The sequence below is a fragment of the Nestor notabilis genome, unplaced genomic scaffold (genome assembly GCF_000696875.1).
Source record: "Nestor notabilis isolate BGI_N333 unplaced genomic scaffold, ASM69687v1 scaffold12170, whole genome shotgun sequence".
Classification (NCBI taxonomy): Eukaryota; Metazoa; Chordata; class Aves; order Psittaciformes; family Psittacidae; genus Nestor; species Nestor notabilis.
The window spans coordinates 22,969-40,532 of NW_009909757.1; the positions used below are offsets into that span (position 1 = coordinate 22,969).

A 17,564-nucleotide genomic window follows, 5' to 3' on the forward strand; every position below is an offset into this window, starting at 1 on the left:
TTTTTAACTGCGGGAAGAAACTGCCCTGTGTTTTTGAGCATGTGATTTTTGTGAGTCTTACTAAGATTTTCTTTCTCACTTCAGCAGGTGTAAGTATTGTTCATTGAGGATTAGTTTGTGATTTCTGATATTCTGCCTGGTATAAAAATAAACTTATTTTCATCTGCTTCATGAAACAGAGCTTACAGTTTTGGAGCCGTGCTTTTGCTCTTCTGTGTTTGATTCAGCAGTTTTCCCAGTGTCATTGTTAATTTGGTGATGGGAATTAATTGCAGCACAGTAGTAGTGAAGAAATACAGACAGTGGGAGCCCCACATAAAAATAAACTCCTAAAGCAAGCTGCTTCTTGTTACTTTAGAAGAATAATTGCCACAAATAAATACCAGAAAAAGCTGCTTTTATGAGTATATACTGCAAACTTCATAGTTCTGCTTTCTACATTACTGTCCTCACATAGATACATAAATATGTAGAAATAAAGTTTGGTTCAATGATTGCAGCAAGATTAGAAACGTCTTCTGTTTAATAGGATGTGTGCTGCAGATAATTTAAAGGATTAACATACTGCCTTATACTTTGAGAGGAAGGAGATAGGATACAGGGGAGTATGAAAGGTCTTGGAGTACTCTGAATAGCCATTACACACAGTATTGAAACAAAAGCTATAATAAATGCCATATACTGTGGAGCACCATGTGGTGTTTCTCCAGATTCTGCAACCTACGCCTCAGGAGAAAGCTTTCACATCACTTGTTTGTCCCAGTATTTCCAGTGCAGCAGGCAGTATTCGTCTGTTTCTTATTTACTGCAGTGCATCTGTAAATTGAAGATGCTTCAGAAACCACCAAGCAAGCTCCATCCCTCTCCTCCACAATATTTAAATTCTATTTCCATTTTGAAAGCATCGAATCTTTTTGAATTGTTCTGTTAACATTACAAAGAGGAAGCCTGCCCACGAGTAGACGTATGTATGTTTTGGCCTGGAGAGAAGTTGCAGGTCTGAATAGGATTTAATGAGGAGTTGTTTTACCCTTTAAATTGACTTGCTAATTTTTTAGGTGTTTTACTGAAGCTGATGCTATTGTGTAAACTCCTGGTGAATGGCATTACGGTGTTGATCAGGTCAACATTTACAACTGAAAACATGGATATGGTAAACAGCCTGCATCCCTGAGGCTCTGCAGGAATGAAGGGCAGCTACTGGTTTTTACTTGGGCTAGTAAAAATAAAACATAAAACGAGAAAGCTTGATGAACTAGTTTACTAAATTTAGCGGGTTTTAGATTTTTTTTTTTATCCCCTGAATACCTGCTCTTGGTGGCTGAGCAGAGATTGCTACATTTTTCCATTTTTAAATGGCATTCATGTCTTGGGTTGTATTATGAATAATTTCTATTTTCTAGAGTAGATACTTGGTGAATATTTATAAGGAACACAGCTGAACAGGAGCTGGTAACAGCAGTGTGTTGCATTGATACAGGCAGTTGTTTAATCACAAACTACACAGTTTGGTTGGTTCATTCGTTAAGTCCATTTGCCTCCACAAGAAAAGCCATGGAAGGGTGCACCCTTAGTCACAGATTGCTCTGTCATTGGTCAGGTTTGTGCTATTGTCCACTAAACACTTTGGCACTGTAGCAAAAAACCACAATGGCAATCCTATTGCCCCCTATCCCGTATGTCAGCAAGAACTGATGCAGTCATATAATGATTTGGAACACAAAACTCCTTAAAACTAAAGCCTCTTCTTTTCTATGGCTTAGTTTATCTTGAACTCACTCTGTAGCTCCTCAGGATGGTTGTACCCAAGCAAAGGGAGGGGTGGCTTCATAGCATGGAGAACCCATCAGTCTGTATCAGAGGAGTTTTATGCTCCCTTAAGGTGCTTGTGGAGCAGCAGTGTTAGGGCAGAGACAGTCCTCTCCTGTGTGATGAAGCTGGTGGTGCTGGTAAGGCTAGGCAGGGATGAATAACTCATTGTGTCAAAGTCACCAGCCCTGGTAAACGCTACCCAGAGAAATCAATGGTCTAAAATGAAGTTCAGGCAAAACTAGATTTGATATGGGCTACCGTCTCTAGTGGGCTTCTAGTAAATTAAGTGAGCATAATGATCAAGTTAACATCAAATAATAACAAATGTTCTACTAATGAGAACTGAAATATCTTGGAATCTTGGAATGCTTTTACTCATAATGAGTCATAGCTTTAAAACTATAAAACAGGAATGAGGATTTTGTGTCTTATCTCAGTACTTTTCATGCTGTTCACCCTTAACATGAACAACTGTCATTTGCATCTTTAATCTTTGTTTTAGCTTTGTCTTTTGTGTCTCGGGACACAGGCTTTGTCTCTCAAGCCCTGAATGTACTTGTTTTAGTAGATCTAATTAAGACCACATACATGCTGCTGCGTAAGAACAAGAATAGCTACTTGTTTTAGAAAACAGTTTTATTTGTGAATCTTGGCATTTATAGGCTTAATGGTTTTTCATGTAAGTATTCCAGCTGTTTAAACACTGGTCTATCTTAGCCATGATTTGGACCAACTCATTAATTTTCTTTTGCAAGTGTTGAAAGCAAAATTCTAGACATTTCATTCATTCATTCATTCGAAATAAATGGATGCCTTCCTCCCCCCCTCCTCCAAGTTTTCCTTAAAGAAATTTTTAAAAAAACCCAAAATTTAAATGCATATTTCCTAGTTGATAACAAAATTTTCTGTTTTCTTTTTTTTCTGCTTGGTATGGCTTGATTTTTGGTTTGTTTTTTTTTAATTTTGTGGTCAAAACAAAGCAAAACCAACAAAAATTAACTACTCCATCATATTTATTTCAAGACCGTAATGTTCCTCCTTTTCCACTTGACTTCTTAGAAATCCTTGTAAAACTGCTCTGAGGGTTGACTGCAGTTGTGTATAGCAGTTTCCACCAATGACCAGCCAAATAATTCACTTCTGATGGCTGGGTTAATGAATATTGAGTGCCTGTAGTGCTGTCCCCAGAAAAGGTGAAGATGGCCACTCTCTAGATGAGGCTGAGTAGGGCACGATAGTATGAGAAGCTGTACAGAGATCTTCGGTTGCTTACAGAATTTCCCTAAAGATCTTGCTTTGAGATGGGAAGAAAAGGGATTCCCTCAACATAATGGTTGAGCAAAGATCAATGATTTGTCTGTACTGCCAGCAGTGCAGAAAATAGCATTATTATATAGATATAATCAATGGAAGGATATCACGTGTTTAACAGTAACATGGAGCCCAGAAGATGTAATGTTAACTTGTAACTAATATTACCATAATAATAATTTTCTAAAATACAGATATTTTTAAGCAATTGTTTTTTATAATGAATGAGAACATTACCAGTCAGTCTGCAAGCTTATAGTAGGACTGAAGTGTTTCCCTTGCTTATCAGTGTGAGTTTACTCCTATATTGATAAGTTACAAACCTCTTAAATCAGGATTAGTCATCCAGCCTGTGGCACACTGGCTTTTCTGTTTCTCTCACTCTGCTTTCGTGTTGTTTCACTTGCAGCGTTGCAAGGACTGCAGTGTAAATTCTCTTCCACAATTCACAAATAAATCATCTTGAAGGCTCTTCTTAGCACAGATTAGATCAATTTGGCATGTTCTGCTTAGTTCCTGTGAATCTTTTATGCTGAAATTCAGGTGAAAATCTGCAAGTAGTCAGCAAGGAAGAATGCATTTTCATTAATTATAACTGCAGCAAGAAGATGCAAAGAATTGCATATGTCGATCTTAGCTTCATGAGGCAAATTCCAGCATGTTTAACAAGGTCCACTGCTTGTTTGAGTTCTTATATTTTGTATTAATTTCTACTTACGGAGCACTTTCTGTGGATTTTAAAATAAAATGCCCCCATAGCCCTATGTAGGTAATTTCGTATTCCTGTCTTGCATTAACAGAGAAAACCAAGGCACAGACAAATAAATCTTATGTCTCATGTCAACAAATTAACAAAGGAAATGCTATGTAAACCCTTTCTGCATCCAGCTGAGTGAATCCTTTATTGATTATGATCATAATTATCCTAGCATTCAAGTCCAAATGAATAGCTATTTGAGGATCACTGAGAAGCTGGATTGCATAATTTTGATGCCCCTCTGAATTACTGAGATTAATATTAATTTGGGTCATTATTGGCATGTTAACGTGGTGCTCTAACTGTGCTAGTGACATGAAACAATTCACAGTAGTCCTCAACCGAGGTCCCTGCTCTGTGTTCCACTCCACTTGCAGACCTGATGCTAGAACAAGAATAATTTGTGTTAAAAGCCAGTCTGGAGGTAATTTTAGCAACCTGACCCAGTATTTGACCACCTTCATGGTTTAAAACAAACAAAACCAAAAAGCCTTCACCCTTTTTCTAATGCCTAATTGGAACTGGCTATGCTTTCTGGCCACTCAGCCTCAGCCTGTATTGCTGCATGGAGCTGTTGCAATCCAGATGCAGGACTTTGCATTATCTGATTTGAATTTAATGATGTTATTTTCAGCCTCTTTCTCCATCTGTGAAGGTGTCTCTGAACAGCAGCCCTGCTCTATAGCACACTAGCTACTCTCCCAGTGCAGTATCATCCACTAATCTGAGAGTGCAGCTCATATTCCATCTCAGAATCCTTTCTCATGGTCAAGGTGTACAACATCCATTGCTGTCCCCTCATCCACAAGTCTGGCAAACAGGTTGGTCAGCCATGATTTGGTAAATCCGTATTGGTTGTTCCTTACCTGTTTCTTGCCCTTCATATGCTTGGAAACGGCTTCCAGGAGCATTTGCACCATAAAGCTCCTAGGAACAGAGATGTGCCCAAACTGCTTGTAGTTCCCAGATCTTCCTTCTTACTCTTCCTCAAAAGAGGTGTGATGTTTTTCTTTTTCAAACAGTCATCAGAACCCCCTTGACTGACTTGACCTTTTGAAGGTAATAACAGCCTCCCAATGACATCAGCCAGCTATCTCTGCACCACTGGAGGTACCTCTTCTGGTCTCATAGATTGTCTGTGTGCACATGGCTTAAGTTCTCTGCCTGTAGGTAATGCTGTGCTTCTGCAGACTTTTCTGGTAAGCTCATGGAGCTGAGAGGCCTGAGGGCAAATTTTACTAGTAAAAAGCAAGGAAAAAGTGGTTTCCTGCCCCCCATGGAGCAACAGCCTCACAATTTATTTAGTTGTCCTGTTGCTGCTCATGTGCTTACAGAAGCCCTTTTACTCCCCTTTACATCCCTTACTAGATTAAATTCCAGCTGACCCTTGGCTTTTCTGACTCAATTGCTGTATGCCTAGGCAGTGGTTCTGTATTTCTCTTGGACAGCCCATACCCACCTCTGCTTCCTTTTTACTTTCTGCATGTCCCTTGTGAAATGTCTGGCACTGGGCCATGCCCCGGTAGACCTGTGCACAGGAAAAGTACAGCAACAAGGGCACCCCAGGAGGGCTTGTGGATGCACCTCAAACAGTTTCACCATGACTCCACCCTTGCTTCAAAGAGAAACAGCTTAGACTCAATTTGAGCTCAATCATGAGTTCCCTGTTCATCCATGCTGGCTTTCTGACATGGTTGCTCAGTCTTCTGCACAGTGGAATGGACCATCCTAGTTTTTGAGGAGACTGTCCTTGAAGATCAGTAATATCTTGGTGTACCTCTGCATTTTAAAGAGTATTTATTTAGGTGAAAATTGCTATCACGGTGCATAGAGGTCCAGGTCAGATAATTTAGATCTCATCTCCTTCTCTTCCTTCCCCACCGAAGAACTAAAGACCCCTTTCTGGAGAAGGGTCAACAATTTAAAATCAAAGCTTCCTCCCAGACTCACTGTCTCTTCACTGGGTGTTCAGATACTGGCAATTCTGTAATGATCTGCAGCTTAGAAATAAAATACATGTTAATTCCAGCAATAAAAAGATTTGACACATACAGCTCGTTGAGCTAACTGCTGGCTTGAACCCCTGTAGTTCTTTAAAGCTAGAAAGCAAATATTTTTTTCAGCCTTTGTCTAAAATTCTGAACTACTTGTGTAAATAAGTATTTTAAAACATTGTACTTCTCAAACCCAGCTGCTCCTTCGGGGAGGCACATAACAGCACTTCTGCAGAAGGAATTTGTTTCCTCTATTTGTCGTCTTTCTGCCAGTAATTGTTGCTGTGAAAGCAACAGGGCACGGAAGCTTACAACTAGTAAATTCTTCTTTAGCTACAGATGTTCTGTAGATGACAGCTATTCTTAAAAATAGAGAGACAACATATCCCAGTCAGGGAAAATATAATTTAACCTAATGCAGAATGCCATTTATGTTGGCAGAAATGGGAGAAGATACATTTCTGGTTTTCAGTATTTTTAATATGTTTCATTTAGTTTCTGGTCACAGTTGAATGTTGAAGTAATTGTACAAGATAAGCTAATACACTTTCTGTCTCCTGCCTGTCTTACAGAGTAATATGCATAAAGTCCCGTTAAAGACAGTTGAATTTATATTCTGTTGGTTTCAAAAGACATCTTTAAAGTGCTCATGTAAATACATACTCTAAGTACACCTACTTATTTTGTACCTCATAGAAACTCATATCCATATAATATCTGCCATAAAGTGTTTAATAAAATGTTAATCCTTCTATTAACATTCATTCTGAGTAGTGCTTTACAGTATAACAGACAGTGCCACAGCATAATTTTGCACAACAAAGTTATTCTGTGATTCCAAGAAGACGGTAAATCATACATTAGGATGTGATTCTTCAAGGAAAGGATACGTTGGCTGTGGTAATGTTTATGATTACAATCACTAGAAGGTATTTAACTCAGATTTGTGCTGTGGCTGATACTGCCAACACAGTTTGCATTTCCAGAACTAGAGGAAAAGCTTCCAAAAGTCTCTTCATTTATTTGACAGCTTCATAAACCGGCTTCTGGTGTGTTGACCTGGGAGGTGTAATCTCTGGTGACAGGATGTGTACCAAGCTTTGATAACTGCTGAGGTATTTCACCTTTCGAAGTTGTGGGTTTACAGCAGGATGATAAACATAGGAAACACAGTAGTAAAAGGTGGGGGTCGCATTAATTTGCATCCACTGTGAGTATTTGTGACTGTTCTCGTATGTGAGAACCTGCTCTTCAGAAATATTCTTTGAAAATCACCTAAAGAAAGGTGCCCTTCCAACTAGGAAGTGCAGTATTTTTTGTCTGCACACTGAGTCTGAATTGCTGGCACAGCATTTGAAATCGGGCAGTTTATTCCTCTAACTTGATGTGCTAAATCAGTTTCATATTTTGGTTGGTATAAATATAGGTGAATAAAACCCTATAGCAGCTTTTAAGGCGATGTCATTTTACAGTATAAAAAATTACAGCCCTTGAAAGCAAATGCCAATAATATTTGACTGACTGTTACAAAACCTGTTAGGTGCTGTTAGGGCTCCGATTCCAAAGGGTTGAGTCTGTAGTAAAACCCAAGAAGAATGCAAAATGATCAAGAAATGACATGCTGCCTATTGTTTGTAGCTGTAGGATCAAAATAACAATTATACATGCCAAATAAATTCTAAACCTGTAAAGGAGAAAAAGAGGGGGTGGCTGTAAGCACAGGTGCCAGAAGCATTAAATAACCCTCTCAGACAAGGTGCACCACTGTTGTCTTGAATGCTGCTAGGTCCCCCCAGTCTGGCATTTTTCCCCCTGCACTAGACAATGTGCATTCACTGCAGGAGACTAGGTTAAGCCTGCGTCTCCCAGACCTGCCGGCTCCTTCTGCCCAACCCGACACAGAGGTGCCTTTGTCAGTATAATTACCCTCCCCTTGTAGTAGAAATAGTTTGTTTAGAGCCTTATTTGCAGGTAGAGCTGGTATAAGCAGGAATTAGCATGCTAAAGAACCTGCCCCAGCACTGACTTGGGCTTATTTATCAGAATCTTTGACAATCAGGGTTTTTTTTTCCCTCCGCTGGTTTATTCAGTGAGATACTATCCAAGATTAAGAGCTTTAAGGTTATTAAAGCGATTGAAGATGGGAGCCAACTGGCTGTTGTGTGAGGGAGGCGCATGTCATGGTGTGTAGGATCTCCCAACAATTTCATGCCTGGCAGGTCTGCACCTTGGTTGCCAGAATAAACGCAGGGCGGATGATCCTTACAGCTTTCTGGGGACTGATTAAAACTCCTTTTGGCTTTCAGCACGTTGTCCACATCAAAAAGGTGCGAGAAGTAAAATAAATGTTTTTTTTGCTTTTCAAGATACTGTGGCCAATCTCCCTAAGCCTTCCTAATTGGCCTAGGCTGGTTGCGGATGATTAACTTGAAGTTAAATGAGGCCTGCTTTTAAACATGCTTTCCCAGACTTTAAACGGAACGATGGGGGGAAACTTTAGACTGTTGTGATGCTGGACAGGAGCCAAGCTGGGTTATTATTAAAGTGGATCCAAGTTTTGATCCAGGTTTTGTTTACACTGAGCCAACTAAGTTGATGGACATCCCTCCCTCTCTGTGTGCTTGAATGTATATTATTGCTGATATTAACAATATGCCATTTCTGCCCCATGAAAAAGAGCCTTTTAATGAAGGGGGAAGAATATTAGGAGCTTGGCTTGAGTTAAGATTTGCTTGCATTGGGAGTTTACTGATTTCTGCAAGTTATTTTAACTGTGTTAAGATATTTCAGAGTATGAAAAAAATGCAGAGGAAAAAAAATGCGCGCAGTGTTTAATGACAACATTGTAAAGAAAATAAAAATAATGTACCCTGAGGCCAAAGGCAGCGAGGAGATTTGCTCTGAGGAAAAGCACACTCTAAAAATACATCTTTGAAGAAACCATGTTGGTCTGTGAATGTTTCGCTAGTGAGTTTCATTATTTTTCTGTGGGGTGAATACGGTGCAGACATTTGATCATTAAGAAGTTGGGGTTTTTTCATGCAGGACTTGGTAAAACCCTAGTCTTCTCTTTTTATGTGAAGATTAAAGGTGAACTGTAAAATGGGCTTCTGTTGGGCAGGAGAGGCCAGAATTCTTGTGTCTCTGGTGAATACAAAAGATTCACCTTCTGTGTGCCCTCAAGGTAAAGTGTATGGGCTTTGCAGGTAATTTTGAGATGAGAATCCAGCCCAGCATGGCATTGTCCAGTGGCTGATAACCCTGTTTCGTGCAGGCACACAGCAGAGCAACTGCAACAGCAGCGCTTCGGGTTCCTTTATGGCATTTTCCTTAATGTATCTAGAAGGGCATAATGAGAACCAGCATCTGGCAGCATAAATCAGACAAATCCAGCAAAGCTACAAGGCAAAGGGTCTGAACAGCAGGAGTCATTAACCTCGAGCAGACTATCAGGAGAAGCAGTCAGTTCTCCATCTGAAAACATCAAGAAATAAGTTTGGAAGTGTGGTGGAGACCAGCTGGGGTTGGAGCAGGGCAGGTTGTGCTCACCACGTTCAGTAACTGACTCTGTGACACACAGAAAGTCTGACTGGAAGATCTAATGGCTGGTTTTTGCTAAATCCGTATTTTCTCAGAGGCATTCTCTGCCTGCAAACTGTGCTTATTAGCATCTCCTGAGAACTGGCTGGCAGGACCTGGTTTTCCCGTCACATATCCTGCTCGCCCACCCCTGCCTTGCCTCGCTGAAAGGCAGCTTTGCAGTTTTTCTGACACCTTGCATCTCTTGTGTCTTTGCTTGATAACCGGCATCCAACTTGGATAAGATCTGTATTTAAACTGGTATTATAGTACAAGCTAAGCTTACAGATATGTCCAGGCATATCATTAAATTTAATTGAATTCTGTGGCTATTAGCATGTCCCCTGTGAAATGTCTGGCACTGGGCCATGCCCCAGTAGACCTGTGCACAAGAAAAGTACAGTAACAAGAGCACCCCAGGAGGGCTCATGGATGAACCTCAAGCAGTTTCACCATGACTCCACCCTTGCTTCAAAGAGAAGAGGCTTAGACTCATTCATGAACCATTTCTTTCTCAAGCTTGAAAGATTTTACCCATTTTCCAAAGCCACCTCTTGTTTGTGCCTTCCTGGTGTGTTCAGGCTCTGGTGTCTTCTAGATCACCACCTTGAGGAACGGACTGCAAGTCCCTTCTGCTGTTGGAGCATGGATATTATTTGGTATTTTATTTTGGGTGACCTTCCCTCACTGCTTGGAAAACAGCTGATTGTTTGCCACTACCCCAAAACTTCCCTTGCTTGTTTGCCACCTTCTTAGACTTGAGACCAGCTGTATTACTTGTAACTTCACTAGCTGTTTGTACCACTTAGACAAATGAATAGCAAGGCAAATTTAACAATAAGAGCTGAAACTTACTTGAAACAAACTGTACCCCAGATAACTTGTACTTTAAAAATGACAAGTAAATGATCCTGTTACTGTTCTATGAAAGAGTTAGTGTTACGGCACTGGTCTCTCTTCCTTTCCCTCTTTCCTACAGTACATGTTGCATTATCAATTGCAATGTCTGTGTAAATGCATGGACAGGGCACTGTTTTCCCTGAGGTATTTATTGTAAGTGGGAACGAGAGGGAACAGACCTTAGTCTACTTCAGACTCATCCTGAACCGTCCGCTACAGGTGCATGCCTACAGTGTCAGCTATTTAAAACTCTGCAAAGGTGTTATCAGAGTTTACTCCGACACATGACATTTTCTCTGTTACCAGCAAATAACTACAGTACTAGGGAATGAGGGGTAACAAGTACACAAGATAAATACAAAGACAGAAATTACTGAAGCAAGAAACAATACGCAGAGTTTCCTCAGCAGAGTGAAATACATGGGTCTCTCAAAATTTTGAGAGGAGGAATTGCTTTTTCTATAAGTCCTTTGCAACAAAACAAAAAAAATTGCAGTGTTGCTCTGTTCTGTGATGTTCATAATTTATTGTGTTAAATATAATCATTCTCAAAACTTGTTCTCCTTTTCAACACAGGGTGCTAAGGCGTGTTTTTTGCGTGATATCCCTTTCTCTGCCATTTACTTTCCCTGTTATGCTCATTTGAAAGCTTCATTTGCAAATGAAGATGGGAGGGTTAGCCCTGGAAATCTGCTCTTGGCTGGATCAATAGCTGGTAAGTGCCCAGATTTCTTTTTGCCTGGCACTGTATTGCGCCTGCAGTGCCATAGTTATGGCAGTGAGAACTCTCAAAAGCACAGAACTATATGCAGCTGTACTGTACTTTGCTCAAATAACAGAAAGCTACCATGCTGTAGATTGAGCTGATGTTAAAAATATACTGTCAGATCCTGGTATAATCATAACATTCAGGAGACAAAAGAAAGGGAAAGATTTAAATGCCGATGTTTTGTTGTCATACATCATCATTTCTTGTGAAACTACTGTGCTGGTTTTGGCTATATATGACTGACAGGTAAAGTTTTTTTTTCAAAAGATTTATAAATAAAATCATAGCATTTGTGAAATTCTTTATGATCAAAGGAATCTTGAATTTTGGTACATGGAGTCTAAAAGCCATGCTAGCGGTACAGCTCTCCGAGTACAATGACATAACGTGACAAAATGGTGACAGTTACTTGCTACTTACAGTATCCGATGCAATTACTTAGTTTCATGAGGATTTTACCCTTATCATTTTTTTTTAAATACTAAAACAGAAAAGCTTGAAAACATTTCTGTTGTGCCACAGGTTGCTGATTCCTGGTGTACCCAGATGTGACAAAGGTGCTGAGTATGATCTTGAGCACTTACTTGGTTTAGTCTGCTACATAGCGGATAGGAGAGCAAAATCATGCTTAACTTGTCATGTATGCATTTAACTTGAGTGCACCAGAGCCTAAGGGAAAAGACAGAGACACTCTTTGTAGCCTTTGCTTGCTTTTGTGTCTGCTGCATAGCTGCTTCCAGGCATGGCACCCAGCTTCTGCATCCAAAAGGGTCCACCATTTGGTAGCTGCCTTCTGGAACGTGCAGCTTGAGAGTCCTGCTCCTGCTGTGTCCGCAGTTTTACCCCCAGGAAGCAGATGGGCTTGAAAGTTTGTGGAGCGGGACCTTTGTGGAGCATGTAGCAAGCAGGAGGGCTCACACCTCCAGGTATTTCCATTGTGTTCTTTGGGGGCTGCTTGGTCTCTCCAAGCTGCAGCTGAGTTCTTCCTCCAGTGTGGCCCTTGACAGGCTGCTGTGACCTGCCAGGTAAGGAAAATGATGGAGTGGCATGAATCCAGCACAGTTAGATGGTTGAGCTATGTATTCTCATTAGTATTTAAGCTTTCTTCTCCCTGGGGAAACTGTTAGTGGGGAGGATTATACACAGGGCTGTGTCTCTTGAGGAGCAGGGGCCTTTTATAGCCAGTATTTGGGCTGAGAATAGAGCTAAGGTCAGTTAGTTTGTCTTGTTGAAGCATAGAGCTCTATATTCAGTAGCTCATAGTCCAGAGGAATCGACCTGGCACTGGGAAAGCCAACCATGTTCAAATGACTGGTGCTTAAAACCCCCTTGTCTTCTCCCCTCCCCCACCCCAAACCAGAGCCAGCCTCCAAGCCCCCCAACAGGAGCTTAGAGCCAGCTTATTTCTCACCCATTTTAATGGAACAAAACAATTTTTGAACTTTAGATCATATTTACAGGCTTGAAACATAAGCTGGCTTTTTTAAGCCAAGTCATTTCTTAGATTTTCCTATTTTTCTCTTTCTAGCCATTGTCAGGTGATTGCAGACTGAGATAACCATCCCTTTGAAGTTCAGGCACAGAAGCAGTCTTTATTGTTGCTGATATGGCTTACTAAACTAGCTATAATGTGAATTTTATCCAGCGCTTCCTGTGAATCGCATCCTAGGTTAACTCTCATGAGCAGATTACGGTGTTAAAGATACAACACTCATCCTACTGTTTACAAAACCAAGGAATTTATTTTATTGGGTGCAAGTGAAGCATGGTGGGGGTGTATGTGTGTGCTGTTTTGCCATGATAAAGTCAAGGGGAAGATAAACCAAAACCCCCATCACCTCTGAAACGCTGGCTTGGTCTCTGGACTGATGTCTTTGCTCTGGCTGAGGATCTTGCCTCGTCAGTTGACTTCAGAGGTGTGCATGAGCTCTGTCTGGGCATGGGAAACTCCACCTTTCCACAGCCCCTGCTACTGGGATATTCAAACTGGCCATGCTCAGATGTGCACCTGCATCCTATGCCAGTGCATGTTGCTTGTGTTGGGTATATTTTCTTCCTTTTCATTGCTGTTAGGGACACATGCAACATGCATGTCATCTAGCTTCTGGTTTCCACTGTTCACTGGACGTCTCAACCTATTGTGCCACAGCATTTTCTGAGGTGATTTAGTATTAGCTACAGGATCTCTCATTGATTTGCTCTATCTGCTTGTTGCCTCCATTAACTTCCTTCTTCTCCCCTCGCTCCTCTGTTTTATTGTCAGCTCCTGCTCTGCCATTTGTCTTATTTTGATTGTAAGCTCCTCACAGCAGTGACATGTGAATTCCTGTTTGTTTGTAAATTCTTTTGTCCTGTACATGTAGCTCCTAAAAATAGGAATAAAACCATCTTTAACTGAAAAATATACTCAGTAATAAGGAATGAGGAATAAGGAGATGGAAGTCAACATGTAGTGAGCAGAATTGTTTCTAAGTATGTCCTTTGGCTTTCCTTGAAAACACTGGTTGGCTTTTGAAGGACAAAAGTCCGGCTTTAAATTGAAGACTCAACCAGTATCCTGGTGTGGGTAAGGCTAAGGAAAGAGGAATTTCAATGTTTCTGGAGTTCAAAAACCTTTGCCAGGTTTTAGCACTTGCCTGCCAGGCTGACCACTGTGCAAGTTCAGCGTGTGAGTTATTTTGGGGGGTCTGGGAGAGGAGGAGGAGTTCTTATTTTGGTGATAGGCACATGCTTACATTTCTCAGAGCAGCCTGCTCTGGTGCTTAAAGCCAGACCATGGTGGTTTGGACAGAAGTTGTTACAGAATTATTAAGCCTAAAAAAAAAAAAAAAAAAAAATAGAAACGGAAAGAAAAAAAGATTTATGCATCTACATCTGACCAAGTTGGTTTGGAACAGATGCAGGATGGAAAAGTAATAAAACCATAAGAGACAGTGTCTTCTGGTTACAGTCTCAGTGCTTTATTTTTTCTTTTGGCTGCTTTTTTTTCAGTTCTAAACATGGGCAGCCCCAGTTTGGATAGGAGTGGTTTTAGAAATACCACCCATTGGCAATTTGGTATTTTTTTTTACTGTCAGTTGATTATCTGCCAGGGTAAATTTAAATCTTCCTCCAAGTGTTCTTCTGAGGATCTCAGCTGTGGCTTTGCAGCCAAGCAGTCTGCCATGCCTGATGAGAAGAATGACCCCTTTTTTAAACCTTAGCTCTCATGCCTTGCTGAGCATGCACAGCATTATCTGGTTCTATGTGACATTGCTGTGTGAGGGATTGGGGAGTGTGTGTGTGTGCACAGGCAATTCTAGCACAGTGTGCAGCCAGAATGCCGGAAGCCACAGAGAGGCGTGAAAAGGACAGGGGAAGATTGACCTTACCTCCAAAAACTTTGTGCTTATTGACTATGCAAGTTTCTGGTTAGCACTGTAAAACCCATCCGGTGCCTCCCAGCTCGGCAGGAAGTATGTGATAGATACGGTTGTTCCTTTAGGAGAAGCTCTTTCTGGGTGAAGCCATGTCCACAACGACTGCCTCTTGTTGCTTGTTCTCCTCCTCAGCTTCTACTTAGCTCAATGTGACTGAATTCTCCTGATGTAAGGAGGAAAGGCAGGGGTACCCCAGGGTAAATGAGGTGTGTAGCATATGTGACAAGCCAGTGGTGCCCACTGATGGTTTCTGTGTTGTGCAGGTATGCCGGCAGCCTCCCTGGTGACTCCTGCGGATGTCATCAAAACAAGGCTGCAGGTGGCTGCCCGGGCAGGACAGACCACCTACAGCGGTGTGGTGGACTGCTTTGCCAAGATCCTTCGAGAGGAAGGTCCAAAGGCTCTGTGGAAAGGAGCAGGAGGTGTGTAAAAGAGCTTTGATTGCAAAGTGATTTCCAGTTGTGGGTTTTGTCACTGAGGACCTCTTTTCTTTTCTTCCAAGCTCGTGTATTTCGATCTTCTCCTCAGTTTGGTGTAACCCTGGTGACTTACGAGCTACTGCAGAGATGGTTTTACGTGGACTTCGGGGGAGTGTAAGTATGCGGTGTCTTGTATCTGCCTGGGATGCTGAAGCTGCACTTGGCACTGTGTGGGTCTTGGTGCTCCTCAACTTGTCAGAGTCAGGGCCTTGATGTTACAGAGGACACATTGCAAAGACTTTGTAAATATTGTTTAAGCCACTACACTTGTGGAGGTAAGGATGATATTCCAGTACCTGCTTCACAGCAAAACTTTACCATGTTTTATATCACCATTTCAAGTTGAGAACCTGTGCTAGTGTAAACAGAGACAGTGAGAGGCTAAATAATGGGCTGGGGATTTAACTGCAGGGGAAACGTAAGCTGGCATTTTTTCCTTCTTTCCTTTGTGATGCCTGCCAGGTCAGGATATGCTCTGCATTAGTCCTCATTAGTTTGGTGGAGGAGCCATGCCCCTCATTAGGCAGGGCATTTGACATCCAAAAAAGTCTGTAGGTGTCACCAAGACCAAAACCTGTTTATTGGAGCTTCAGCTCTGCTTCATGTCTTTGTTGATGATATTGCTGTTCAAAGTGATCCCAGGAGCAGCTGCAAACCATTTATGAATCTTTGGGGACAGTAGTTTGAAAGCCACCACAAAAATGGCTTAAACTCTGCTAGGTTCCTGGATTGGTTGTGCACTGCAGCAGAGACTTACGAACCCCTGCTCCCCTACGCTGCAGTTTTGCTTAATGCACTACAAATTTTATCTGGATTTGACTATACTCAATCAACATCAAGGCTCCTAACTGTTCTGGGAGGTTTTAAAACGGGGTATTTCTCATTGCATTTTAGCATTTAATTTAGTTACTCGCAGGGAGGTACACTCAGATGTCTCATTCTTCTTACTTTATGGAGGAGATTTTCTGTGGATACTGATTCTACTCTATGGAAATTGATTTATTATTTTTATTATTTTGCAGAAAACCAGCTGGATCAGAGCCAGTCCCTAAATCTAGGATCACGCTCCCTGCTCCTAACCCTGACCATGTTGGGGGTTATAAATTGGCAGTTGCCACTTTTGCAGGGATTGAAAACAAGTTTGGACTTTACCTACCTCGGTTTAAGCCATCACCACCTACCTCAAAGGCTGCTGCAGCAGTAGGACCCTAAGTTTATTGCCGTAGGTTTTTTGTTATTAGTTGGGAAAGAGCCACTTTTCTAATTGATAAATACTTTATTCCTTTAGCTTCTCATCCTGTAACAGTTTAGCTTCATTTGAGTTTTAAGGTAATTTTCATCTGAAATGTGATCATTTGTCTTTGTGCTTCCTTAACCAGATCACTGTGAAATTCTTACCAGTTGTTTTAAGTTTGGGACCATGAATGTATTTGTCCACATCTGACATGTGCTTGCGTTGGGAAGACACTAATTTTAGGTTCCGTTCGCTGGGGAGGGCTGGGTGAGAGCTGTGAACCAGATCATTTTACAGGCAGTGCTCCGCTGCAGATCACCAGGGCGGATGTCACACATCGTCACTCAGATGGAAAAACTCAGTGGATATCACGGTGCTTAGAGCGGAATGATTTCAACTGTACATGGAAATCAGTGATAAACTCGGTGTGTGTCTGTAGAGGTCAGCAAATATATACCCGGTACCTAAGTATGCCAGTACAGCTTTGACTTTTTAAATATGTACACGCACAAGGTCTGTTTCTGGATTGTATTATGAAGCTTTTATGTGGAACACGTTTTTGTAATGGAAACCACATTTATAAATGTTTAGCCGTTGTATTATGTTACTGGTATCAAAATGCTCAAAAGAAAGTGTTATTCTCCATAGTCTTTGCACTTTATGGCAGAAATTTTGGCATTCTACTACACATACAAGGAAATTTCATAACTAGGTGCCTATCTTGGGTTGCTGGTGTTTGGAATTCAGTTTGTATATGCACTTCTATAGTAAAACGCTGCTTGTTTAAATAACTGCAATAGAAAATTCATGCACTGTATCGATGGTACCTGCCTTAACTGCTGGCTTGTAATTGGCAAATAGGTGGTTTCAAATTCTTATTTACTTCATTGAGTCAAAAGAGATTAAAATACTCTTAACAGAAAAGATTTTACTTAATTTTTTGGTGCCTTGCACAGTGTTTAGAAAATTATGTATTTATGAAGATAGAAATAAACCTTTCAAACAGATGCACACATGGTATTCTGTTACAGAAGTAGCATAGTACATCAAATGTCTTGTTCAATTTGTTACAAAGTTAGGTTAAGATGAAGTTAATGTTTGGACACGTAGGCCACAAAAACACCTGCAGCTTCAGGACAAATTCCCGAGTTCGACAGTGTAGAAGAGACATCTGTTGGTGTAGGAAAAAAACCTTTTCTCAGTCAAAAGCTAGGATTGGGCTAAGCTGTGATATTTTGACCCTGCTTGGCAGGGGTTGGATTGGATGATCTCCAGAGGTCCCTTCCAACCCTAACAATTCTGTGACTCTG

At 41.1% G+C, this 17,564-nt stretch overlaps 1 protein-coding gene across 1 annotated transcript in view; it reads left to right on the forward strand.

The window, feature by feature from the left end:
- The window catches only part of LOC104411634 (calcium-binding mitochondrial carrier protein Aralar2), a gene marked incomplete at its 5' end in the record, with an annotated part of 38,626 nt that extends 21,365 nt beyond the window's left edge, over positions 1-17,261 (forward strand). Inside the window, 4 exons of the mRNA XM_010022138.1 lie at positions 10,930-11,068; positions 14,805-14,963; positions 15,044-15,134; positions 16,043-17,261. Coding sequence (XP_010020440.1) covers positions 10,930-11,068; positions 14,805-14,963; positions 15,044-15,134; positions 16,043-16,232 — 579 coding nt within the window. The remainder of the gene's footprint in view (positions 1-10,929; positions 11,069-14,804; positions 14,964-15,043; positions 15,135-16,042) is intronic.
- Between the last annotated feature and the right edge of the window lie 303 nt (positions 17,262-17,564).